The sequence below is a fragment of the Aphis gossypii genome, chromosome 1 (genome assembly GCF_020184175.1).
Source record: "Aphis gossypii isolate Hap1 chromosome 1, ASM2018417v2, whole genome shotgun sequence".
In the NCBI taxonomy this organism is placed as follows: domain Eukaryota; kingdom Metazoa; phylum Arthropoda; class Insecta; order Hemiptera; family Aphididae; genus Aphis; species Aphis gossypii.
The window spans coordinates 2,679,614-2,707,421 of NC_065530.1; the positions used below are offsets into that span (position 1 = coordinate 2,679,614).

The following is a 27,808-nucleotide window of genomic DNA, read 5'->3' on the forward strand; positions in this document are numbered from 1 at the left end:
ATTGTTGCAAAAAGTATAGAAATATTAACGTTGTTCAAATAAAACTTTGAATTTGAAGTAAGTAAAATACCTACCTATACCTATATAGCGATATAGGCAGTTAAAAAAATTATAGGAAGTTTATAGGTATATGGTATTATAATATTATTGTAGGTACACTTGATTAATATTGCATGGTATATACGTAAAATACATTTTGACAAACACGGCAATTGTACCTTTTTCGTTTTTGGCGGAAAAGAGCTATGTTTAAATCAGTCAATTGGTTTTTTTACATAAAATAGCCATGCTCATTACTTCCACGCGTAAGTAACCAATTTATTGGATGATGAGCATTACCTAAGTGAATGGCTTGAGATCCTATACACCCAATTTATGGATTTTAAATGCTTTTTTATGTTTAGTGGAGATCGGTTGTCACTCAATTTAATTTATATATTTAACCCTCTCACCATCACCCCTAAATGGAGATCTAAATATACTATACTGATTATATAAATACGAAAATCCTGCTGAGTTATTTCTTTTTATCTCATGAGCCACTATGATTCTTTATAATATATTTTAGTGATCAAGTGAATGTAATATCCAAAATTTAATTGCATAACGACCTGATGAGATCATATTATTATTATATTGTATTCGATTGATTTCAAGTATTTGTCATTTATCCACTTGAATTATTTATATTTATTTGTAATATCTTTATCAGTTTATTGCTTATTTAAACCATAAAAATTACGTTTTATAACTAACAATTTTTAAAAGGTTCTCGATGACTTTAGTGATTATATCAATAATACGTAATTTTCTTTTTATAAGCAAATTATTTATTGATACATCATATAAAAAGCCGTGGTTCCATGAAACTCTCGAGTCACCGGGTTTATAATACATAAAACATTACATAAAATAACTACTAAGTACCTATTAAAGTATTTCTTATTATAAAAAGTAAATTTATACATAATACATACAGAAAAAAGTTAGTTACGATGACACGATAAACGTGCATTTAATATATTACGCATAATACATTATAATATATTATAATTCATAAATTATCTTAGAAAATCATATTGTTTTACTGTTAGAGCATATTAAATTTGTAGTGACTTAATGACATGAATTTAGTCTATAATAATAGTTATGATAAATACGAAAGTTGAATCACAAAGTTTTGTGCTAAATGCGCAGTAAGTTCGTAATATTATAATACAATATTATGTTGGCACGATTTAACAGAATCATAGCAATAGGAATCACAGCAGGGAACAGCGTGATATCTTAATGATAATATTAATTCTATCGAATCAATTTCTCAGAAAATACAAAAATAAAATTTAAATACATAGAAAAAAAATATTTAACCATATCCCAGCTATCCACGTTTTATAGTTTTGATTTTGTACACTTATTTAAATTATTATACTATTAAATTTATATATAAAATCAACAATTTTTTCAAGTAAATAGTAATTTATACTTACTAGAGTCTATAATATAATATGGAATACCTACTAAAAACATAAGTAAAATTGCTTTTATATATTAGATAAAAAAATCATACATCACCACTAAGAAAAGTTATAAACTTAAAAACAACAACCATAAAAAATGGTAAAAATATAATTTTTTTTTTTTATAATTTTTATTTGTAACGGCATTGAATTATGTGAAAAAAATATATTGAAAAACATTAATGGTTTTTGACATGATGAGTGTCTAACGTTAAACAAATTACCTGTTACGGGTATTTTTTAAAAAGTATCTATATTTGAATTAAAATGTCTACAGATATTCTTATATACTTATGCATAACTAACAGCGTGCTGCTTCTTTGCTAGAAAGCGGTGTTCAAAACGCAATTGATGTATAAATTATATCTTCCATGTACAGTCACGTAAGATTTTTGTTTTCTTAATAATTTATTCTCGGCCACCGCTGATAATTATTATTGTTGACCTACCACGTGCCATTACCGCGGTCTATGTGACCCCAGAATTAAATAAGCTTTAATTTGTATTTCCGCTCTACCTCGTCAAAGCTAGATCGGCGTGCTGCAGGAACAATTCTTAAATGCAACATAATTCGCACAATGTATTGCTGGCCGCAAAGCTATAATTACTATACTATTAATAACGGCTAAATTACACGCATTCACTACAATAAAAGTCTACATGACGTCTATTGAAATTACGACCATACTTGTCTATATTAACTAACGAGTCTTGTGAGGCTTTATTATATATACATCGAGCTTCTCTTCTTAATCTTTTTGTTTGTGTCACAGTCGTTATATATTCGATACAATATTCCTCCCACCATCATCGTTTTAGTCGTTTAAAAATTTAAACTACAATACCATTAATACTTGTATATTAGGTGTCTATAGCTACATACGATTGGGAAAGAAATTATTACCTATTATTTTTAATTATTACTGAAATATTAGAAAATAGCTATACTAATAAAATATTATTCATTAAAATATAAGAATTAGAGATTAAAAATAAAGGAACAAGTTAACGAAATCAGTAAATAAATTAATGAAAACCCTGAAATTGATGGGGATTATTTAATGTGATAACATTATAAGGGTTAAAATATTATATCTTAAAAAAATGGGTATTATCTATTAGTAAATAGTAGCCAGTGAGACTCTTCGAAGGTCAGACATAAATGTACTCGTATAATTATTTATTGAAGCATGACTAAGACTGCGGTATAATCATAATTTTATTTATTTATTTGATTGAAAAATATACGCCAAAGTGCCAAACGGCAGATACATAATATACAAATACAAATATACAAATTTTTCATAGAGTGTAGATTCTCAGTATGCGGTGAAATGGTTGATTATTGTCGTACGTAGTGGTGTGACTTGAGATAGAAATCTGAGAGTATAAGAAGGAACTTCAAATGTGATTTTCTCGAGAATATTTGAAGCATCCAGAGTTCCATTTACAAGTCAATTTACTTATTAACAAACTGTTAGTCAGCTGCTAGCTTACTCAGCTTCAATACGTTGCAAGTTGAGAATATTTAGGTAATATATACGATTTATGTGTGCTGTAAATTATATATATTATATATTCGTGTTTTAGAGCGTACTATATGTACTCAAGAAGTAATAAAATAACGTACTTTACGTTACATTTCTACTGCACAAGTACAACTGTAGAACTCTATTGAACTTACTGATAAATCGCATGCTAATCATTCGCATTTATATTTTTTTTAAGTTTATTTTGTAGTGGTGGTGTTATATCGTATAAATGTCTGTTATCCGCATCATAAATTGGAAAAAATATCCGTTATTACAAATATCAAACAAATACAGTGGTTTCACAATCGGTTATGAAGAAGATTTTGAAAGCGGTTTCTGTAAAGGCTCATTGAAAAGCCGTTTTGAACAAATATGTATAATAAGTTTAGTAACATTTAGAAAGAAAAACAGAAAATTTCTATTTTTGGTTTTGAATACTCTTATTGTAGTAGTATATAATATACATTATACGTATACCAATGTAATTATAATTTAAGCTTTAGTTAACGAAAGACGCACAGTTGGATGAATTTTAATTCTAAGTAGACGAGAATAGAAAAATAAATATTTGTATACTTCACAAGATTTATAGTTCACTGTTCGATTTACATAATACTATGATATATTCTTACACTGTGTTGTGTGTTTTTTTTTTATATATATTTATCTTTATTTTTCTAACGAATATTTAGTGAAGAAAAGTATATTTGATTTTCTTAATTTAATGATATAATTGTAATTTTTTAACATGTAGGTTTACTTGAATAGCATTCTATGTTATTTATTAAACATTTGAACGATGAACATAAGAACGTCATATTTTGTTTGAATAATTATTATTATTTTCTGTATTCGGAAAATAGTTACTAAATCATAGTTAATTTTTTTTTCAGATGGCAATTAATTTATTTTATATTAATTATTATTGCCTTTTATTGAGTACTCTACTATCATTCGGCTGGGATAAAAATAAATATTTTCTCTTCGAACTCAAATTTATGACACGACTGTGATAACTGTAATTAGTGGTGGTTTTCTAAAATCCGTCAATATGAAAATATTTAATATTATTATATTGACATTTAAATCATAACGGTCATCAGACATTTCTTATAATTTTTCAAATTTTCGGAGTATCATTTAAAAAAATCGTTTAAATTAATTGCAGTCGATAAGTCGATATATATTTTTTTAAAGTCATTACATAGATATGAGATATGAATATACGATTTACTGGATACGGCGATTACATAATACCATTTTTCCGCCAGAAGTGAATATTTTAAACACGACTATTTGCGGTAATCCAATCCAGAATCATGGTCGTGTATTTAGATTTTAGGTATGGCAATTGGCAAGAGTGTTCTTATGTACGTTTTACAATGAAATATACACATTAAGTTAGGTTAGGTTATGACGTATTATATTTTATGTTATTTAATTTCTGATTTGAAATATTAGTTAAGATAGGTTAAAGTTGAATACAAAGTGGTATTTTTTCTGTTGTTCTTAACATGACAATATTATAATACATATAGTAATAGTATGGTTAATGATAATGTCACATTTTAACTCGACATAATTATTTAGGATAACATTAAAAATTCAACTAAAATTTAATAACAGATATAGAAGGTGTATAATACTACTGAATAACTGCACACATATCGTTTTCTTCGCATTTATTAAGTTTCTGATGATCACAATTCATCAGTAACTTGTATGTTAATTTTCAAGCTCTTTACCTGTACTACGTATAATCTTAACATTTGTAACCAACTTAAAATAATATATTGACTCATATAGGCATAATATAATACAGGTAAATTACGAATATGATTAATAATGTTTGACATTCGTATAATTGTAATATTGTGCGTACTAAAGTGTTCTATGACAAATTTACAAATTGAAACGAACTATTCGTATTTCCTTATCGATAAATAATTATATAATTAGTTTACATAGTATAATAATAATAATTAATAACTATTGAACTAAACAAATTTTCTGAAATGCAATAATTATGGTCGACTTCTAAACAAAGGCAAGTGACAAAGAATAACCTACTGATATTCAATCGTTTTATCAATGACCTCCAGACTTGAGTGTATTAATATTATTTAATATATTTTATTGAAATTGAACACAATACAATATTAATATTTATTTTACCACATAACGGGCGACGGAGGTCTTGTGTATGTACAAAGCAACTATCGTCGTGAAACGACTGCAATAACATAATAATAATTAAAATAATATCAAAACTATTTTTTTCTTTTTAAAAGTTTTGTTTGAATTAATTGCATTTTTTTCCTTTGATAGAAAAATTAATTAAATCTGATAAATAATTGAGTTTTTTTTACAACCATTGCACCATTAGATACATTAAGTAAGTAATATAATTAAATTTTAAAAGTATTACAACAACGATTAACGAAAATAAAAATTACAGTAATCTTTTAAAATTTAAAATTATAATAATAGTTCAATAAAAAAACGATCATCGAAAACCGTAAAGAAGTTTTCGATTGGACGCCATCGATAAAAGCATTATGTATATAAATATACATATTATTATACTTATTATTTCTCCTGGACGTATTTTTATACGTATATTATTATGACTTAATTACTAATTACTAATAGCACATAGTATAACTCATCAAATAAGTACATGGTATAAAATAATAGTTAATTTTAATTTATGATAATTTTGTTTTTCATCAAGTAGTTTTATTTGAGCAAATTAATCGGTAAATTCGAAGTATACAATGTCATCATACTTGAAATTTAACACAAAAAAAATTAGTAGACGCACCACGATCATGTATGTTTATATTTAACATTTGATTTTGCCGATTTTGGAATATTTTGTATAAAATAATTTTCTATTTTCTTGTACTGTAAATTTCGTACGATTTTTCAATCATTTGTAATTTTGACTGCAGTCGGGAAAAACACTAATAGTAAATTATAAATATAATCATTCCACAAGTCCAGACATTATTTTAATAACAGCGCAGTAGCGACAAGTTAAAATTGAAAGTGAAGGTACGTATCATATAAAATGTTATATTTGTCGAAAGTTCTAATTAGAGAACCTTCATAGGCTCTCTAGTTCCAATCATTTGAAATTATGTTATACCTAATATAGCTTACTATGTTATAATAATTGTATACTCGACGGATTGATGAGGCGCGCCCATAGATAATATAAGATAATATAATATATTATTATCTATGGGTGCGTTAACACGTCGTTTAACTCGATACGAAACGAGAATAATAATGGTCGACAGCCAAAATATTTTCGTTTCTTGACGGACAGGTATATATAGATGTTTCAATGAAATCGTCTTACGATATAGTTGATTCGCTGCGTACGCTGTACATTATTGTACGAGTTTGACGAATAAATCGATTATTTCTGGACTACTTTAGTTTTGGCACGCGGCCGTTGTTTTCCGGAATACAATATTATACAAAGTCTTTAAGTCTCGACGTTTTACCCATACTTTTAGAAACGATTATAAACAAACAATAATTATTAACTGTATATCGATCGATGGTCTCCAGCGATAAACATTAATATTTTGAAAACGGTTTATATTTTTATGTACGATGTCTGTTTTGGGCTGTTGGTATAGAGCGCATGTTGTGACTATTATAACAACCGTTAGATACCTAGATACATTTGTTTCATGTTCGTTGATTTAATTTTGAGGTTCACTTTTAGCGAGAAAAAATAATTTCTCCGAAAAATTGAGCAATCGGAAGGAACGATTCTCGGAATATTATTATTTATTAAATAATTTAATACATAACTAGAAATGTACTATTTTTGCATTTTGCAAAGTCAAGTTCACATTGCCTACGTTTAATTAGCACTATGACAATTTATATTACTACAGCGAGAATAAAAATTGTTACCTATATCATACTTTCATGAAGATTTATGAAAATTATATGATAACATATTGTGCATTATAATTATTACAACTATAAATATTTGTATATATTTATGACTTGGGTAAATAGAATAATCTCTATAATGTGTATATTGTATAGGTAAACTCGCGTATAAACATTGATCATAGTATACAGCTGTAGATATATATTGTGTAGTATTAGAGTTTATAATTAATATTATAAAAAGTTCAATACATTTTCAAATACATTATCGTTACAGATTTATTATCAGACAAGATAACATTCACTTTCATACACTTTTGGAATATCTTAATTTTATTATTAATTGTTTGTCATTTTGTTATAAAATAATTTAATGAATAAATAAATATAGAACAAAATATTGTTTTAGATTGTACAGACATCTGTTTGAAAAATCAGTAAACACTTTTGTGATACCGGGGTTATAGTTTTAAGTGCGAATTTAATACTAAAAATTATTGTAAACAGATTTTTTGTTTTAGTTTATTGTAATCTTTATCTATTTAAATTTTCTGTTCGTTTGTTGTGATTGTCTAGGTTTTAAACGACATTATCAATAAAAGTTATATCGATTCATTCTTTGATATTAGGAGGAGAGTGTTAAATAGTTTATTTTTTCAATCCCTTATGGTTACTATAGTGTGGCTCAATTTAGTTTTAGCTCATGAAAATTAAATATTTTATTTTGTTTATTTATATGGCTTTACAGATTATAGGTATAAATATTAAAACTAATAGAAATATAACGTATACAAATTTTTACAAATGTATTAAAAAAAAATAATAAATCCTAAAATCAATTAGGTACTTGTGAACACAATATTATAATAACAAATAACGATTATTTTTATGATTTTAAATCATTGCTTTTTTAATTATTCTGGACATTTACGTAACTGGATTTACGTTGGTTTTTAAACATTCATTGAACCCGTCTTCAATTTTTGTGTTTACATCAAAAATATGATCAAAATTTATTAGTTGTAATTATAAGTGTTTGTGCATGTATATATAATTTTAACTAAAGCAAAACGGAAAACTATATAGAGATAGATTAATTTTAACCCGAGCGATGCCGGGTAATACAGCAGCGAATTATTTTTAACCTAATAGTAATGATACATGAGCATTGAGCACTAACGTTAAAGGGTCTATTAAAGCCAATAACAATTAACTACAGCGGCGTATACCTATTAATCGTACTACACAGTGTACACGTGCGTCGAACTACTTATCGCGTAAACACATAAATTAATTTATTTTACACAATTTGAGTTGATAAAACGATCATGATGTATAATGTAATTATAACCTATTGTAATGAATCATTCATCACCATAGGTATAAAGTATATCAACGTTTTAGATAGCGTTTTTTTTTACACATACCAAAATAAACAGAGATATTAATTTATTGAATGTTTCAAGCGCTTAAATATTCTGATTACGAAAAAACATTAATTAGATATTAAATTTTACACACACGTTTAAAAAGTAACGTTATTGCAGTTCGATGGAACCTCATGTTATATCAATCTGTATATTATAATATCATAGTAATGAAACCCTATGCCGGTATTGGTGCAGTATTCGCTTACTACAGTTACTGCTACAGACGTGCTATTATCGTACCTATTATTATTATTCACATCAACACTTTTACCACTCAAACGGTCATCGCGGCAGTGTAAAATGTATTCATTAACGTGACTCGTCTCCGGTGGCGCCTCGATAATTAAAATATCTCACGCGCTCATTTAAACAAAAATTGATCGACTTATTAAGTTATTGTAAGGACTGTGATTAATTCAATTATGCATGATGCACAGACGAATGAACGCGTCGCGAGTCGTTGTGTGGTAGCCTTGCAAAGCTCCAGTAAAATAATGTTTTATATAATTTGGTATATTTATGTGCGATCCATTCATTACATTAAAATTATCGTATTATATTATATCAATATCGTTTACCTACAACAATGCTACAGCTATAACAATTGGAAAACTATATTATCGTGTGAAATCTAACATTTTAATTTTTACACGAAATGCGTGATTACAGGACAACCGTGGGTCAGAATTCAAAGAGCCTCTGAAAACAACATGCAGATGAAAGTCAAAAGCTAAATAACAACTGCGTAAAAATAGAGAAAAAATGGATCAAAGTAAGTGTTGTTGTGCGATAGTTACTATAAAACGTTGTCTATCATGTTCAAATTCAAACCAAATGTGGAAATACGAGAAGATATATTTTTTTCTCGAAAAACACAATTCATTTAAATTAATCGTATACTTTTATTTTGTACCTACAATCTACGTAGACGTAAATACTATTGTTCAAACGTGTTTAATATACTAAGGTATGACTTTCTGACAGTATTTTTTAAAAAATTGTTTCATTGCTTTTCAAATAGACAAGGTCTTATAATCGTATATACATCATAGGTTATATAGCACAATAAATTACGTATAGATTATCAGTTTATAATATCATAATTTTGACTAATTACGTATGACGATCGCGTTATTTTGTGCAGATTCCTATAATCCAAACAGGAAGAAACCTCTCGAGAAAAGATCGTGTACGGATTGCTTGTGCTTCTTCGGTTTCGGCTTGTTCATAGCTTGCTGGGTGGCGTTGGCCAGTTATGGTACGTATACATTTTAAATTAAAACTAACATTATGCTAGCCATTGAAAACCATATGCGTGAACTTTGGTTTTAACTTTTAAACAAGAACTTTGAAGTTTAAAAACGTCATTTTAAGCTTAGGTACTGAAATATGTTAAACATTGTGCACGGAAATTACAATTTAGAATAAATTAATAAATAAACACAATAAAAAAATTCTAACTACAATCTATTTATTTAGGAAAATATATTTTTAGTTATTTCCATTTAAGAAATCTGCACCCCTGCAGTTTATATATAATAGGAAATTTCCTCCAAAGCGAAGCACATTCAACTTTAATGAGTCGTTGTCAACGATACTTTTATAAAAGCGCATTACACACAAATAAAAATTTTAAATCAAATTCATCTATTTATATCTATTTTTGACTGAATACATAATATTATTACATTATATTATCTATTTAACTTAAATAATTTGAAGTAGTACGCTGTACGCCAATGTCACTACCGCTTATAATAAAATATAATAAGTTTTGTGTGTGTTTATTGTGTATGTATATGAGTACACACATATCATGTTAAACAAGTCGTCTTAATTAACGCTATTTTATCATGTCTAGCTTATCAAAACTCAGACTTAGAGCTGTCACCGTCAGACTCAAACGGTCAAGTATGCGGTCGAAACAAAAACGTGTCAAAGAATCCATACTTGTTCTTTTTTGACATAACCGAATGTACGTCACCAATGATTTTCGTCCACAGGTGCCAAACTCCTCAGGTATAAATAATCAATCATTCGTCACAATCGTTATTATAACAATAGATGTTGCCGTTAATTTTGTAATTTAGTTTATAACGTATAACTATACAGAAATACTAGTTTCCAAGTAGATATTGATATATTGTCGATAAAAAAATAAAAAATAAAAATGTTTTTAATTGATTTATTAAAGTATATTTTTAGAGTCCTATATTAAATTGTCCTATTTTTTTGCGCAGTATGGGTAAATTCCAGTTGCTATATAATAGCGATTATAACAGTGTTTTCTAATTATATAACGTATATTATAATACAAAAACAAAAATTATTTTATAGGAGAGATTCGAGAATGGATAAATATCTGTCACCTAACTACCTAAGCAAGAAATCAAATATATCTGAAAAATAGTTTATCTTATTATTATCAAATACCCCATACATTTTGACTGGTATTATCCCATTCTTATAGGTTAGGTTAGGTTTACAAAAATAACTATAATATTATGTATAACTAGTTTGAGTATGGAAACATATTTTACATGGGTTTTATTAAATTTAAATTAAGTAAAAAAAAAACAACCTTAAAAATCTTACCTTTTAATAATATTATAATTTTTCATTATTTATTGTGATAAGAATTTTTAACCCATTTTTGATGGAAAAAAATGAATACAAAAAAATTATGTTGCGTTAAGTTTATGATAACAATTTCTTTATTTAAGAATACGAAGTATTAGTGCGTAACTTCAAATATAATGAAATACTAACATTAGTGACCGGTATTCTCCTTCTAATAATGCGTATAATATAAATATATAATCGGTTTCTCTATTTCCGACAGGTATGTGTGGAAAATTGTCCAAACACAGATTGGTCTGTCAAAGAAGTGTTGGACGCCAAAGATCCAGTCGACTGGCCGACTGTACAAAAGGCCCTAATATGCGTCTCTCCCGATCTCAACAAATTGGTTAATTCGAAGGAAGTACTGAAAAACTTTACATCGTCTAACCAATGTGCCAAATATTATACTAAGAGTGAAAACTGTAAGTACTAATTATTAAATGCGTTAAGTTTTTACACAAGTACTATGTGTCCTCAAATTATGTAATTTATATAAGGTCCAGCAGTTTAATATTATATGATAGATTTTATTTAAAATTGTTTTATTTTAAGACTAAATTGTACATCTAAATGTTGTCTCCCGGACTATGTATTTTTAAGTTACCTATACTTTGGAAATTTGAAATTATTACTCTTACTTAAAATTGTTAAAGATAATTAAATACATCCCGTGTACGTTATAGACATAAGACATGTGTATTATAAGATATTTTTTGAACAAATAATTATTTTTTGTTACGAATGAAGCGCATTTTTGTTCAATTTCATCTGAATATTTCATGAATATGAAACTTATATAATATATTACTTAGATTATGTATTTAGAATTTCTTTAAGTGCATAACATTTTAATTTCATTTTTTACAGTATCCATATAATAACTGAATATTCGTATTCAATATAGATAATTCGGCAGTATATTTTAATTTTAACCATTCGTTATAAATATATACTAAATAATAAAATCAATGATAGTATTACCTACACATTATATTACTGTTGACGAATATCTTATTAATATATTATTTTTCAAATAATTTCAGTGTTTAATTATTGCATTCCTACGCTGAGCGGTGATACAGATAGTCTGAAACAAATTCTGAATTCTAACAATATCATGATGAGCAACTTCATTGACGGAACTACTATGGTCGATTTGTTAAAAGTATCGAAAGAAGTAAGTAATCGAAATAATAAAACTATATGACGTGTAATAATATAAGACTTTTCATAACTTAAAAATTATAAATAATAAATACTTCCAAAAAATGTAATCAATATTAAACAAATAATTATAATTTACCATAAATTGTTTGTTGTACGCGTAGACCACTCTTCATATAAAAGAAGATTTGGAAAAAAGCTATGAACACATTATTGTTGGTCTGCTCATTGCCATTTTCTTCAGTCTTACCTACATTCTGCTGCTAAGATGGTTCAGTTGGATAATGGTTTGGATGTCATTGTGGGCCATCGTGGGTCTATTAGGTTTTGGTGAGTATATGTACTAATAAATATATAGATTTGCAATGAAATTTTAGTTTAATACAATTATAATAAAAAATATTATAGATATAATATTGTTATACCTATAGTTCTACTAATTCACTTTTCATGAAACAAAAAAAATCTATCTAAAATTATTTAGAAAAATTCTTGTGTATTGATGTATTTTTTAAATATACATAGTATAAACAACCATCATTTGCCAAGGTTATGTAGGTTTATTTTACTAAAATTTAGTTCTAAGGAACACGAACGTGTTATAAAATTAAATGTATTTTTTTACGTCTAAAACATATTTTATATATTATTAAAATGATAAAATATATAGTGATATTGTAAAAAATAGAAATGTTAATAATTTGATTATACAATATGCATATTAATTATTTGTTTAAACTTATCTATAGCTATAGTGGATTTTTATATAGTTTATCAACCATATACTATACCATTTATTATATATATACTATACACTATGCAATATATTATAACGATAGCGACTATCTTCATCCCTAATCTAACCAGAAAGATAGCACTAAGGTTATCGAAAAAGTATACCACGGCAAAGAATGATTGTTTTTATATAAAACGTGCAAAACGATACTTTAAAAGTATTGTAAATAACACCGAGTACATTTTTAAATTTTTACTCTGTAAGCTAAATTATGCATAATATTATGTTATTGTATGCACTTCAGGTAGCTACGAATCTTACGTGAGATACGTGGCTTTCGGTGACGCCGATTCTATGACTACGATGACGGAGGACGGAGAGCCAACTGATATTGCCACTGGCGGCGGCCGACAGAGTTGGACTAACTACGTAAATTCCAAACTGAACAAAAAGTCCACTTGGTTGGTGTTCACTATCGTGTCGACTGTCGCGCTGGTCGTTTTGCTGTTGATAATTATATTCTTGCGCAAACGGATACGGCTGTCCATAGCGCTCATCGTGGAAGGAAGTCGGTGAGACGATAATATGATAAAATTGTAATAATGATATGTATCATCGTAATTTACGAATTACTTTGCTGTCCGTGTAACCAAAACCGTGATTGGTCGATTCATGAACAATGAAATTGTCATTCGAATATACCCAATTTCGAATGACTATTCAAAATTTTAATAACATAATATAATAATTCATATCAATTTTATTGGTTTCAAAAATTATTGTTAATATTTTTATTTTTATTCTTAGAGCGATACTCGAGATAAAATCATCACTGGCGTTCCCCGTTTTTCAATGGCTTTTGTACTTGGTGGTACTGATTTGGTTTTTTGGCGTTGCCATTTATCTGTCGTCTATGAAATTGTATGTTTTTAAAGTCAAAGGTCTCGCCAACGATCACGATTGTGTGTGTAACAACAGTTACTACAAGGTATAATTATTTATATTAGAATTGTACTAATACACCTATATATGTTCATAATCCACTATGATATTATATAGCGTATGACAGTTTTTCGTTAGTTTACATATTATTGCTAACAATAAAAAATATCCACATAAGAAAATACTATTACGATTACAAACGAATGTGTCTAATTTTAAGACAGATCAACGAGTTTTAGAAAATTTCGGATTCAATTAGCTCCAGTTTCTTTCCAACTTATTCCTCAGTCACTACCGATTTTGTTGTTTCTGTGATGTATAATTATAATAAAATATGTTATATACCTAAATTTATTGCTACATAAAATTACTGTATAAACACATTTTGTTTATAATACAACTAACCTAGCTTAAGTACCTAGCCATTGTATTATATTTAAAAAATTTTATTTACAAGGACGGTGACTGGTGCACTGAGTCCAAATGGGAATGGTACTGTAGCGCAACCGGACGAAACAATACCATGTGCAAACTGGCCAAATGTGCGTACGACCACAGCGTATCACAGGACTTCATCACTGGACTTCAGTTATTTAACGTGTTCGGAATGTTGTGGTTGATGAACTTCGTATCAGCCTTCTCCCAAATGGTGCTGGCCATTACGTTTACCTCGTGGTACTGGACGTTCCACAAGAAGGACTTACCGTTCTTCTCGCTCACAAGTTCCTTGTATAAAACAATCAGGTGCATACCGTTTACAATTTACTTCTCTCCACGATCAGTGGTATTTTTAGCATGGAAATTAGATCAAAATTAGGAGATTAAGGTATTATAAATACATTTTATGAACGAATAAAATTAAAGCTTACTCCCATAAAACCTACCCATCTCTTTTCCCGTATAAGTGTATTTCACATGATAGCTGCTACAAGTGTTCATGATGTATAATAATATACTCATGTGGCTAACATAATATACGTTGTCATTGATAAAAGTGTAGGTGTGAGATTAAGCAAGGATACTTCATTCCTTTACTTTTTTATTTTATAAATATTTTAATGCCATCATATTTTTGCTTATGATTTTAATGATAATTCTTTGACAGTTAAATTTTGGATGAGATACTTACTATACATTAATATTTTTTAACTCATACCCCCTCACAAAAAAATAACAAGTTCTATTCAAGTATTTATGCTTAAATTCTTACAAATAAATACATTTAACAAAACTAAATTAAATTAATTTTTATATTAATCAGCTAGTTTTATTATATTTATAATATAGAATTGAATATTTAGGTTTTAGACTATTTATATACATGTACTATTATTATTGATGCTTAACTATTTTTCTATTTTTATATTTGCTACAACAAGTGTAATATAATATATTGCAATATACTCATCGCCTATTTGCATTGTTATTATACCTGCGTATAGATACCATTTGGGAACTGTCGCTTACGGGTCTCTAATCATCGCCATTTGCAACTTCATACGTGCAATACTTGAGTGGGTGGAAACGAAGCTAAAGAAGTACGACAACTCGTTTACCCGAGCTATATTCACATGCATGCGATGCTTCTTTTGGCTGCTGAACAAGTTCTTGCGGTTCGTCAACCGGAATGCGTACATCATGTGCGCCATGTACGGGAAGAACTTTTGTACTTCAGCCAAACAGGCGTTCGACCTATTGTTGAGAAACGTGATGCGCTTGGTGGTTCTAGATAAGGTAAATAATCAAGGTCAATTACAATTATGATATTATTATTAAATGAATACCTACATGGGACGCGATAATCATATATAATATATACAAACATATTTGGGGAGGGGGAAAAATTCCAAATTTTAGAATAAAAAATATTAAAAAATTGAGTTTAAAAGTCATAACTATTTTTTAGAATACAAATTATTATTTAAAATATTTTTTAACACTCGAAAAAAAATTCTAAAATTTGCCACTATAGGTATATGTGCATAATATGAATATATTATATTATATTATATTATATTATATTATGTTATATTATATTTTCGCCATGTCATCATTATTATATTTAAAAACCTATACATTTGAGGTGTATAAAGGGACAAGTGTGTCTAAAAGAGTTTTAAAAAATAGATAATAATATGTTATTACTTATTATAGCTTCTTCTACGACACGTTATGATGAAATTTAATTAATTTTTGTGTGTTGCTATTAATGGTTTTTAATTTATATATTAGATACATTTTTTTTTTATTGGGATGTACGATTTATACATCGTTTGGTACAATAAGCATAGTTTTTTGGCTATTTTAACATGTGAAGAATTATTCGATTTAACAGGTCATAATATAGATCTACGTGTAATATTTAGTAATTTATAATATCGATACAACGCAAACTTATTAAGTACCTTGTCCAGAGTCCAGTTTGTATACTTTTATTAGTGTACCACATTAAGAAAGCTTTTGGTAGCCATCGAAATGTAATAGACATAATTTATTTAAATTACTGAAAGTAAAAGTAAAATCAACACGAATCAAAACCTCATTATAAACCTAAACTCCCACAACTCTTCCATCATAAATATATTTCGCAAGACATTCGTAAAAGAACCATTTTACGTCGTTATAATACTAGTATAATTTAGGTACCTATACCATTAAGGGAAATAATGCTCACTCGAGGAAAAAAGACTGTTCATCTTGAAAAAAATTAAGCTCATCAGATTTTCCTTCAGTGGTTTTAAATAGGAAAAAAACCTATACTGATTTTAATATTATAATAATATAACATACTGTTTTAGGTGACTGATTTCATATTTTTCGTTGGAAAAATTGTCATCATGGGCACCACCATCGCAGCATTTTACTTCCAGTTCTATGAACCATTAGAACCGATCAAAAAGTTTGAGTTCTTCAACCAACCAGTCCTCAATTACAAGTGGCTTCCGATGGTCATCGTAGCCGCCAGTTCTTGGGTGATATCGTCCACGTTCTTCCACGTGTATTCAATCGCCGTTGACACTCTGTTCCTATGCTTTTGTGAGTGCATTTATAAATATATTATTAATACTTATTAATAATATACTAAACAATTATCAAATTAAACCCCAATCGATTTGATATAATGTATTTTAATTATTGGAATGTTTTTTCTCAGTTTTCATTACTTTGTTAATCAATAAAAATGTGAGGAAACCAAAAAGAAACGACACTTCTGGAGTACATTCCAAATTTAATTTGCTAGTAGAAACAGAATAAGCTTCTCTGACATAAAATTGATATACATTTACAGACTTAACTGCAAATATATAACGCTATCTAAAATACACAAGTTCCTATATTATTATTAGTTATATCACACATCAATCGAGACAAAACTTAAATTAAAACGTTACAGTCTATTTGTTACACGTTTTTAAATTTCAAAAATATGTTATATTATGTTTGCAATATTTTTTACATAATGTATACATTTAATGTATAAATATATTTTCATCCCTTTTTTTGTTGCAGTGGAAGACTCTGAACGAAACGACGGATCAGCTGATCGTCCTTACTTCATGTCGCGAAAACTGATGAACATATTGGGAACGAAAAACATGTTGTAATTTTCAATGCGATGACAAAGCGTGATATGATTTAAATATTTTTAATATGTCATATATTGTACATGTGGTCATAATATACATAAACCTATTTATAAAAATATATTTGTGCTACCCACCTCCGACGCCACGTGTGTTCGTAAACATATACAAATATTATTTACCCTAAATAATATATATTATAATATATACTACATACGGGTATGTCATATACTGTTTCCTCCTTCCCCCCCCCCCATGATAATATTATTATAATTCACTATTTTATTATATCATTTTTGTATTTAATTGTAATATAATAATATAATATAAGCACGAAAACCTCGCAGAGTGATTATTTTATCGTGGACCATGCTATATAAATACTTCAAGAATCACGATTATCATTATTATTATTTTTTAATATCCAACAACATACTAATTAATATTTTTCTATGATTACTCGTATTATATTATCAGTATATTTTGTTCTTGGATGTTAAAAAATCCATCGTTTCTTCTAACATGCTGCCAGATGGGTCACGATAAAAGCATCGCCCTGTTAGATAGCGTATTGCTTATCACGTTATTCTATCCTAAATAATATTAATTTTACCCCAATCGTAGAACATATCGATTGTATGTGGTGATAATATATACCTATAGCTGTAAGTCCTATTCATACCAAACTTTAATGATCATATAACAACAAATAATAATAATTTCGGAAGAGGAGGACCGCTGAAAAATAATAAGTTGTTAAAAGTATAATGATTATATTTGATTATTTAGCCTACAATAGTACAATTATACCTAATATACCTATTATTATTACCAAACAAATTAAACCATAAATATGATTGTTTATTCGTGTCCATCCTTTTTAGTCATATCACTCTAAACATCCCATTGTATTATTGTAAACCATTTAAGTAGTAGATATATAATAGTGATGTGGCATACTATAAGTATGTATTGTGATTTATCGACAATTAAATGAAGGATACGGATTTCCATACAACATTTTTAAGATTTGGGGCTCATTTTTGCAGCTGTATATCATTATTTACCTAACCCTAGGGTATAACATAAACTGTACCTACCTACAGTTTGAATTAAAAATAAAATTATATAATGTTATTGTTTGATTTTGTATTTTATCTTAGTTTTATAAATTTCTAAATGTTGGCTATTATTTCAATGTCAAAAATCTATGCCCCCAACCCCCACGTGATAATATATATTAGAATCTTTTATACGAATTACCTACGACGAGCTTATTTATATTTATATTAATTATATTGTACGCGCTTGATAATTTTAAAAAAAACAAACAAAATGTTTTAAGGCTGTTATATATTGTAGTGTACCATAATATATTATAATTATACAAATTAAATACAATAAAAATCTATATTATGAATATTCTTGTGTATTTTTGTAATTATATATTTGATGATATTATTTAGACTACTGATAATCCATTTAACACGTAATCTGAGCTGTATGGATTATAGAGACTGATTAACAGAGCTATCATGCAAAAAGTAAAAAGTCATTAATCTCTTTTAATACTATCCCTAATTACATATTCATTTATAGTTTGTGAAAACTAAAGAAACAATTTTGGCCGTTTACAATACTGAATGCTGAAATACTATGTAATATACTTTAAATGAACATAATTATTCATGTAAATTTGATTTGAACTGATATATTAATCACAAATTAAATCATATCTGTATTAGTTTCCTGTTTATACAATTGTATGTGGTTTTTATCCGTATTCTAGTTGTTTGTAACATTTCGTGAAAATAAAAATACATCGAATTTCATTTAGAGAAAAAATTTCGGGAATTTCGTTTGGTATAATTGAAATAAAAAATGATAATTTTTAAGCAAAACCAGTATTCTATAAAATGTATTTTGTTTTAATCAAAAAACAAATAATCATAGATACAATTTATTTTCATAAATATTTGAAACTCTTGCCTTAGAGACCGTGTATGAATTTTTTTTTACTAACCGATTTTACTTAACCCAATCTTTGTACCGTAAAACACAAGAAATTGGCTTATCAAATGTGTATAAAGACGAGTCATCTGAAATTTGTAAATGGTTACATAATATATTTGGCTTATTATTTCTAAATCCGGAAGATGTAAGTGATTTTTTCACTGACGACTTAATGAGGGAGTGTCCGATTGATGAAAGGCTACACAATTTTACTGACTATTTTGTAGAAACATATTTCTGAAGATTGTATTTATCCTCCAAAACTTTGGACACTTGCATCTTCACAACTTATACGCACAACAAACGCCTATGAGTCATTTCATGCACATTTCAAAAATAGTTTTTATCGACATTCGCCATTTATTTTACAATGGGTTAATATTTTAATCGATGAAGTTCAAACTGACGTTTATCGCAAATTAAAAAGCGTCGGTGAACAAAAAACACAATTTTAAAACGATAAAAAAAATAGTATTTAATTGACCAGTATAAAAGGGGAGAAATATGGCGATATACTTTCGTAAAATTAATAGCGTATAACTATAAAAAAAGAGAAATAAATATTTGAGTGTGATGTTGTTTTTTACGTCATAATATAGACTTTTTTGTAATAAAATTAATATAGTATAAAGTATTATACAATATTTTACATAATTTTAATTTTAAGTATCACTTAAATGTGTTTTTGTAAAATCATATACTTAATTAAAAATTTTAAAAATCATTAACAATTATCAATAATTCTACTTGTTTACATGACAAGAGGTTACCAAAATATAGAAACTAAAATTTGTAGTGACGGAAAAAGAAAAAATATATTTTTCTACTGGCGGTAAACGCAAAGGTCGTTTTGGGCAGAAAATGGTGACGCTCAAGTATTTACATTGATGTGAAAAAAAAACGTTTCCATTTCATGACATGGACGAATTGAAAAAATAATAATTTTTTAATAAAATTTAAATAAGAGTTTAATTTAAGTTAAAGATAATTAAGAGTTAATTAATTAACTCTAAAAAATTAAAGCAAATTAAGGATAATCTTTCACACTCTTAGCTAGTACACTGACATTATTTATTAGCATTTTTGTACGACGACCAGAAGACAAGTTTCAATGCGGCCCATTTGGCTTACATACCAGAATGCTGAAATTGACACCCAGCTACTACCCTTTGTAAAAAAAATTACAAACCTTCGTTTCGATTAAAAAAAAGTTTTATTTTTTTAATTTTTATTATTTCAGCTCCCAGTTTTAAAATTTATGTACCACGGGAAGAGATAAAGCACAAACAAATGATATGGAGTAAGTTATTTTTATTTCGAATAATTTTTTGAATTATAATAAATTATCAATTGACAATTATCCTTTAATGATAAATTGTTGTTTTAGTTTGAACTTTAACTTTAACAAATTATAAACATATTATGATTATTTAATTTTCATAAAAAAAATTATGAAGAATATTTTATTTTATTTTAGAGAATTATTCTTACTTTAAAACCAAAATGTCATGCATAAATTAAATTAGGAAAGTACAATTTAAAATGACTATAAATATAACTGAATATCCAAAGATATTAAATTTATGTTTAAATTTTATTTTTGTACAGACACAAAACTATATATTTTTTTAAATTACACTTAGTGTAAACAATTTATTACATCACTGCACTCGAAATCTAAAAATACTATAAGTATTTAATCCAAATAATTAAATATTATATAATGATAATATTATTCGTAGAATAGAATATTACAAAAACAATCTATTAATATTTAAAATGTACTTGAAACTTAACTATTAATTTTCATTAAAATCCATTTTTAACTAACTCTTATAATTTAAATAATTTTCAGTAAAGCCGTTTTATATTATATATTTTAAGCCGAATCATTAGAATATTGAAAACGAGATTACCAAGTATGTGAAATCGGTAATTTTACCAAGCTCACAGAATCCACAAAATTTGATTATTAATTTTATTAATTATGTTAATTTTATTAGGCATGTCTGATGATGTTACAGTTCTGTATATGATAGGCACACCTTTTTTGAATAATTAATAATTATTACATTTTTTTAAAAAAAAGGTCAATAAACAAATGTTTTATACAGGAATCATTACTTATGATATAGATTTATAATGAAAACAAATCTTTTAACAACCCGTTGGCGAGTACCTCTTTTACTCAGACTAAAAGCAAAACTTTTTTTTATCTCTTATATTCCCAATCCTTTTACCTGACGTGTAAATTCAAATTTTATTATACTATTTATTCGGGATCAATTACTTTCCAAACAAATACTATCTATTCGTTATCGTAAACGAGCATTACTAACTGCTATATTTAGGATTTTCTACTTTATAATCAATATCGTTATCATCCATCGTTAAAAAAAAACAAAAATATAGAATAAATATTTAAAATATAACAATAGTAACTACATGAACATGGAAAACCAATTATACAAATAAAAAAGAATTGTGCAACTTCAATTGTCGATCAAAAATCAAATATTAGGATGATTGGTCAATTACATTATGTAGCATCATGAGAAAAAAATGTTTCTACTTATATTTCCAACACTAAAGTTTGTGTATAAATATAATAACTCTTCTGGTGTTTATTAAATGATGGATAAAACATATTTTACAGAGTAAAAAATGTCAATTTGTTTATTGTAAGGATGAGCTAGTACCGGTTCTCAGTTCTTCAGTTTCATCGGTTCTTTAGGAAAAATAAACTCTATTGACTTAGAAAAACATCAATTAGCCCAAAGTGTTTATTTATTTAGTGCTCTCGAACCGTATCAGTCAAACAAATGACCTTGTTCACATATTTTATAATCATTAACTTGTATCTTTTCCACTCCATAAACAATTATGACGTAAGAGATGGAATGCGATAAATAAATAAGATAAGTTGACGATATAAATAAGTTCGTAGTAAAATGTGTACATTACATAAAAGATGCTCAGTTATCTTTAAACTTTCACAAAGGCTGTGGCTGTCTTATTTTTTGTCGATAACCGTAAAAATCAATAATTCGATTCGTTTTATAATATTCAATCATGATATCGTGTCTGACCAACTTGTTGCTCGATAACATCACCTATAGCTTATTAATAGCTGTGTTCACGATTATCTATTATTATACGACTTCGACGTACGATAAATGGCGAAAATTGAATATTCCGTATGTACCACCCGTACCATTGTTTGGCAACGTGTTCAAAATGATAACGAAACTCGAACACATGATCGACGTGTTCGGAAAGATGTACTACTTATATCCGAACGCCAAACTGTTGGGGTACTTTCAAATGAAAGAGCCGATGCTTATGATCCGAGATCCGGAGCTGATCAACACGATATTGGTAAAGGACTTTTCGTACTTCACCGATCACGGTTTAGTCATAGATCCAGCCACGTCCGTGTTAGCCAAGAGCCTGTTCTTTAACAATGGCCAGAAATGGCGGAAGATGCGCCAAAACCTGAGCCCGGGCTTCACATCTGGAAAGCTAAAGGACACACACAACCAGATCAACGAGTGCGGCGACGAGATGGTGTCCAGAATCACCGATGTACTCGAGAAGACCGATCGACTCGACGTGAAAACGATGACTGCAGGTTTTTCCACAGACGTGATTGGCACCTGCGCGTTCGGCCTGAAGCTGGACACGATCAAGAACGACAATTCGGAGTTCCGCCATTACGCCAAGATAATTTTCCAGAACACTCCGAAACAGTTAATCATACAGATGCTGGCGATGATCTGCCCTTGGGTGTTGAATCTTTTTAATATAAAAAGATTTTCGCATGAAGCTACTAACTTTTTCTACGATGTATTCAACAACGTTATCAAGTACCGCGAAGAGCACAATTTAGTCCGGAACGATATAACGCAGACCCTTATGCAGGCGCGTAAAGAATTGGTTTTGAAAGAGAACTCAGACATTGAAGGTATTATTATTTTTGAGAGCTATTTAATGATCAATGCAGTGATATGGCATAGACATATGACATATTATCACATATCACTTTCAATTACAATGTAATTGAAAGAATCTTACTTTTTTATAATTATTTATTTTGTAGGAATGATAATATGAAAACCTAACTTTAAGCAAATGACTTATTTAAAATAGCTAAATTATTTCTAAAAACTGACGTATTAAGTTTTATAAATGATCTAAAAAATTAAAAGGTTTTGATAAAATAATATCAGTGTTGCATATAATAGTTAAAAATTTTCAATTGTAAACGTTCATTTTAAGTAATCTCAATAACCTACTACAAGCTTAGCTCAAAGAGATGAATTAATTTTATGTATTATTTTTTCTATTATATCAATTTCCTCATTAAAAAAAAAAAATAATTTATAATTAGGGAAAAACAAAATGTGTAAACCTACGATTTCTATTAATGTGACAAATAAAAGTAAACAATTACTATTTATAGTTTTGAACTCTGATGGAATAAATAAATAAATAAAATTATACGTAAATATTTTATGAGCCACTAAATCTTAAAATCAAGATTCACGAAATCATAAATCATAAAATGCTCAATAACAAAAAATAAAGTTAGAATACAAAAATATACCAATATATAATAATTAACACCCATATGCAATCAAAATACTTTATAGTTTATACTTAATACAAATATGAAATACTTGAACTTTATTATAAAATTGTAAAATACTTTTACACGATGTGTATATTATGTCGTAGAAACTTTGTGAAATTGATTTTTATGAAAGATGAACAAAATATTCATGAAATGGAAACAGCTTTTTTACGCTTTGTGAAATTCGAAAATACTTGTAAAATTGTTACCTTTTCATGAAATGAACACTCCAATTTAACATCCAGTAATTTTTTCACAATATGGTCGTTAACTTTGTGTACTAAATACAACATTCACTACACACGTCAAGGTACAAGGTTTTATAAACATAAATGTAAGTGACCATTTTGTGAAATATTTTCAATTTTCACAAAGTGTAAAAAAGCCGTTCATGAAAAGATCAATTTAATGAAGAGACTACGAACCTATATATATATTAATAATTAAATATAAGTGCATATAGGTACTACACTCATCGACGACGTCACCGTAGTAATATAATCAATTTATACATTATGACGTTCATATTTCAAATGAACAATAATAATAACTAAAATAATAATTGTGATGTCAATTCCAAAGTACCTTTTTTTAATACTGATTTTATCGTTTGAAGATAAATTCACTGATGATGACATCATCGCTAACGCTATTGTCATGTTCACTGCTGGTTCAGAAACCGTTTCGTCAATGTTATCTTTTGGATTATACGAATTAGCGATGAACAAAGAAATTCAAGACAAATTACGTGCGGAAATATATTCGATGAAAGCAAAACACAACGGGCAATTAAACAATGATTATTTAATGGATCTGACTTACGCCAAAATGGTATTAGACGGTATGAAAATATTCTTGATTTATAAACCATTCGATTCAGCATCCTAGTCACCTTTTTTTCCTACCAGAAATTTTCAAGTATAGATACATAAAGGCTAAATTTTAAATATTTACATTTTTGTACTATAATATCATGAGTTAACTGAAATGATACAAAAATGTATACTTCTAAACCTAAAACCTTAAATTTTACTGTAACATATTTTAGACGATGATTTTTTTAGAAATTTTTAAGTACCTATTTCAGTTTAAACGAGTGGTTATCGAGTTATTAATCATTAGACACCTATTTATTAATAATAATGAACTCATAATAATAATGATTTATCAAGTATTCCGTTCATAGAACAATCCATTATTTCGATTAAATAATTATAAAACTAAATATTAATATGGCATGTAATAATTATTATTTTTATAAAAATAAGCAAGGTAAAAATCAGTTTTCAAAAAAATTTTATCGTAAGGTTTAGTATTCGTAAGCATTTTTTATTTACTTTGCCTTATAAAGTAATATCAATATCTAGAATCTAGATAAAAATTAAACTTTGTAAACAATTATTAGTAATGCATTTTTATTTCAATCAGTCGTTTACCGTATTTCAGAGCTTGGTCGCAAGTATTCTATTGCTTTTAGCATATTGAGAGTGGCTACAAAAACGTATACTCTACCTGACGAATCATTTGTTATTGAAAAAGGTCAAAAAATTACTATACCGATGTTCCACATACATAATGATCCAAAATATTACCCCGATCCGATGAGATTTGATCCAGAACGATTTTCTATGGAACAAAAATCTCAACGACCTAAAGGCACTTACTTGGCGTTTGGCGACGGACCTCGAGTGTGCATAGGTAATAATATTTTATTACTATGTACTCATACTTTAATATCGTTTAATCATATTATGACATTCATATTTCGGTCAATAATTCATATTTATTTTATGTATTTACAATTTTTACCTATACTAAGTTTAATATTTTAAACAGGCAAACGGTTCGCGGAATCAGAGATGAAATTGCTTCTGTCAAATGTATTGTCGAAGTTCGAAGTCCTACCGTGTGAACAAACCGAAATTCCCGTCAACATAAGGAGTGACGCAGGATTTGTTTCACCGAAAAATCCCATTATCTTAAAATTTAAACGTATCATTGAAAATTAAATAAATTTTGTACTATCTTTAATTAATTTATTTATTCGTATGAAATTGTTGTAATGAACGACAGCGCTAAATTAAATTATAAATTATTAAAGTAATTAGCATAAATAGACAATTTAGGTAGAAACAACATAATTAAGTATCACATTAAATTAAGCTAGATACTAACATCCAGGGACTTTAATAGGCCACTGCCTCATGGGTTACTTTGGTGAAGTCCTCCAGATCACCGTCGTATCTCCTTAGTGGGAAATCCAGTATTAGGTGTTACATCGACTATGCACTGGCACCGTAATCGCACTTTGGATTCTCTCTAAACTTCCTCTTGTACATAAGTTCCTTATCTTTAATAATATTATATTATTGATTTCAAGTGTGTACACATTATGTGTTTGTGTGTGTTGAGTTGTTTTTACGACTAACGAGGTGTCTTGAACATAATTAACAAGTTAATGTTTATTATCAACGTATCTACTGCGCATTATCAATGTTAATTATAGTACTAAATAATAACGTCATCGTTTGTAATAAAACTAACAAAAATAGAATAATTAATATATTTTAAAATATAATGAGTTATAGGTAAAAGAAGTTTCCATTTATATTTCTAACACTAATAGTAGTGTCTAAATATCTCTAAATAAGTCTTCAGTGTTTATTAAATAATAGATAAATCACATTTTCAGAGTAAAAAATGTCAGTTTGTTTATTGACTTAGTAAAACATCAATTAGCACAAAGTGGTTATTTATTTAGGTGCTCTCGAATCGTATCAGTCAAACGAGTGCCTTGTTCACATATTTTGTAATCATATAACTTATATCCCTTCCACTTCATATCCGTGCAAAATGCAATAAACAGACACGAAAGAATCCATCTCTTTTGTGATAAATAAATAAAATAAGCTCTCGATACCAATGTGTACATAATATCAACTTAGTGATCATTTGAACAAATGCAGTGGCTGTCGTATTTTTTTGTCGTAAAACGCTGTTCAAATCAATAATTCGATTCGTTTTATAGATCCATCATGATACCGTATCTGACCAACTTGTTAATCGACAACATCACCTATGTTAGCTTAATTGTTGTTTTCACGACCATCTATTTTACGACTTCGACGTACGATAAATGGCGAAAATTGAATATTCCGTATGTACCACCCGTACCATTGTTTGGCAACGTGTTCAAAATTATGACGAAACTCGAACATCCAATTGACGGGTTCGGAAAGATCTACTACTCATATCCGAACGCCAAACTGCTTGGGTACTTCCAAATGAGAGAGCCGATGCTTATGGTCCGCGATCCGGAGCTGATCAACACGATACTGGTAAAGGACTTTTCGTACTTCACCGACCACGGTTTTGACATAGATCCATCCACGTCCATATTGGCCAACAGTCTGTTTTTCTCTAATGGCCAGAAATGGCGGACGATGCGCCAAAAGCTGAGCCCGGGCTTCACGTCTGGAAAGTTAAAGGACACACACAACCAGATCAACGAGTGCGGCGACGAGATGGTGTCCAGAATCGCCGACGTGATTGAGAAGACCGATCGACTCGACGTGAAAACAATGACTACAGGTTTTTCCACAGACGTGATTGGCACCTGCGCGTTCGGCCTAAAGCTGGACACGATCAAAAACGACGATTCGGAGTTCCGCCATTACGCCAAGATAATTTTCCAGAACACTCCGAAACAGTTAA

The 27,808-nt window shown here is 28.2% G+C and overlaps 2 protein-coding genes across 5 annotated transcripts in view; both read left to right on the forward strand.

Moving 5' to 3' along the window:
* Positions 1-27,808, forward strand: part of LOC114123208 (choline transporter-like 2) — a 64,804-nt gene that overhangs the window by 29,214 nt on the left and 7,782 nt on the right. For 2 of the 4 annotated variants that reach the window (XM_027986106.2, XM_027986105.2), the window contains 12 exons: positions 9,070-9,172; positions 9,545-9,658; positions 10,262-10,419; positions 11,243-11,444; positions 12,066-12,199; positions 12,351-12,516; positions 13,227-13,494; positions 13,730-13,910; positions 14,322-14,608; positions 15,307-15,598; positions 16,663-16,900; positions 17,375-18,870. In XM_027986106.2, coding sequence (XP_027841907.1) covers positions 9,163-9,172; positions 9,545-9,658; positions 10,262-10,419; positions 11,243-11,444; positions 12,066-12,199; positions 12,351-12,516; positions 13,227-13,494; positions 13,730-13,910; positions 14,322-14,608; positions 15,307-15,598; positions 16,663-16,900; positions 17,375-17,469 — 2,145 coding nt within the window. In that variant the 5' untranslated portion in view covers positions 9,070-9,162 and the 3' untranslated portion in view covers positions 17,470-18,870. Of the gene's footprint in view, positions 1-5,428; positions 5,448-9,069; positions 9,173-9,544; positions 9,659-10,261; positions 10,420-11,242; positions 11,445-12,065; positions 12,200-12,350; positions 12,517-13,226; positions 13,495-13,729; positions 13,911-14,321; positions 14,609-15,306; positions 15,599-16,662; positions 16,901-17,374; positions 18,871-27,808 lie in introns of those variants that run through there. The other 2 variants (XM_050197059.1, XM_050197060.1) reach the window with 2 other exon arrangements.
* Positions 22,407-27,808, forward strand: LOC114123193 (cytochrome P450 6k1; the record flags this gene model as incomplete). The annotated part of the gene is given in 5 exon segments (XM_050197062.1): positions 22,407-23,425; positions 24,711-24,935; positions 25,541-25,792; positions 25,931-26,085; positions 27,187-27,808. Coding segments are annotated over 5 exon segments (2,146 nt in total), but the record flags the coding sequence as incomplete, so codon positions are not given.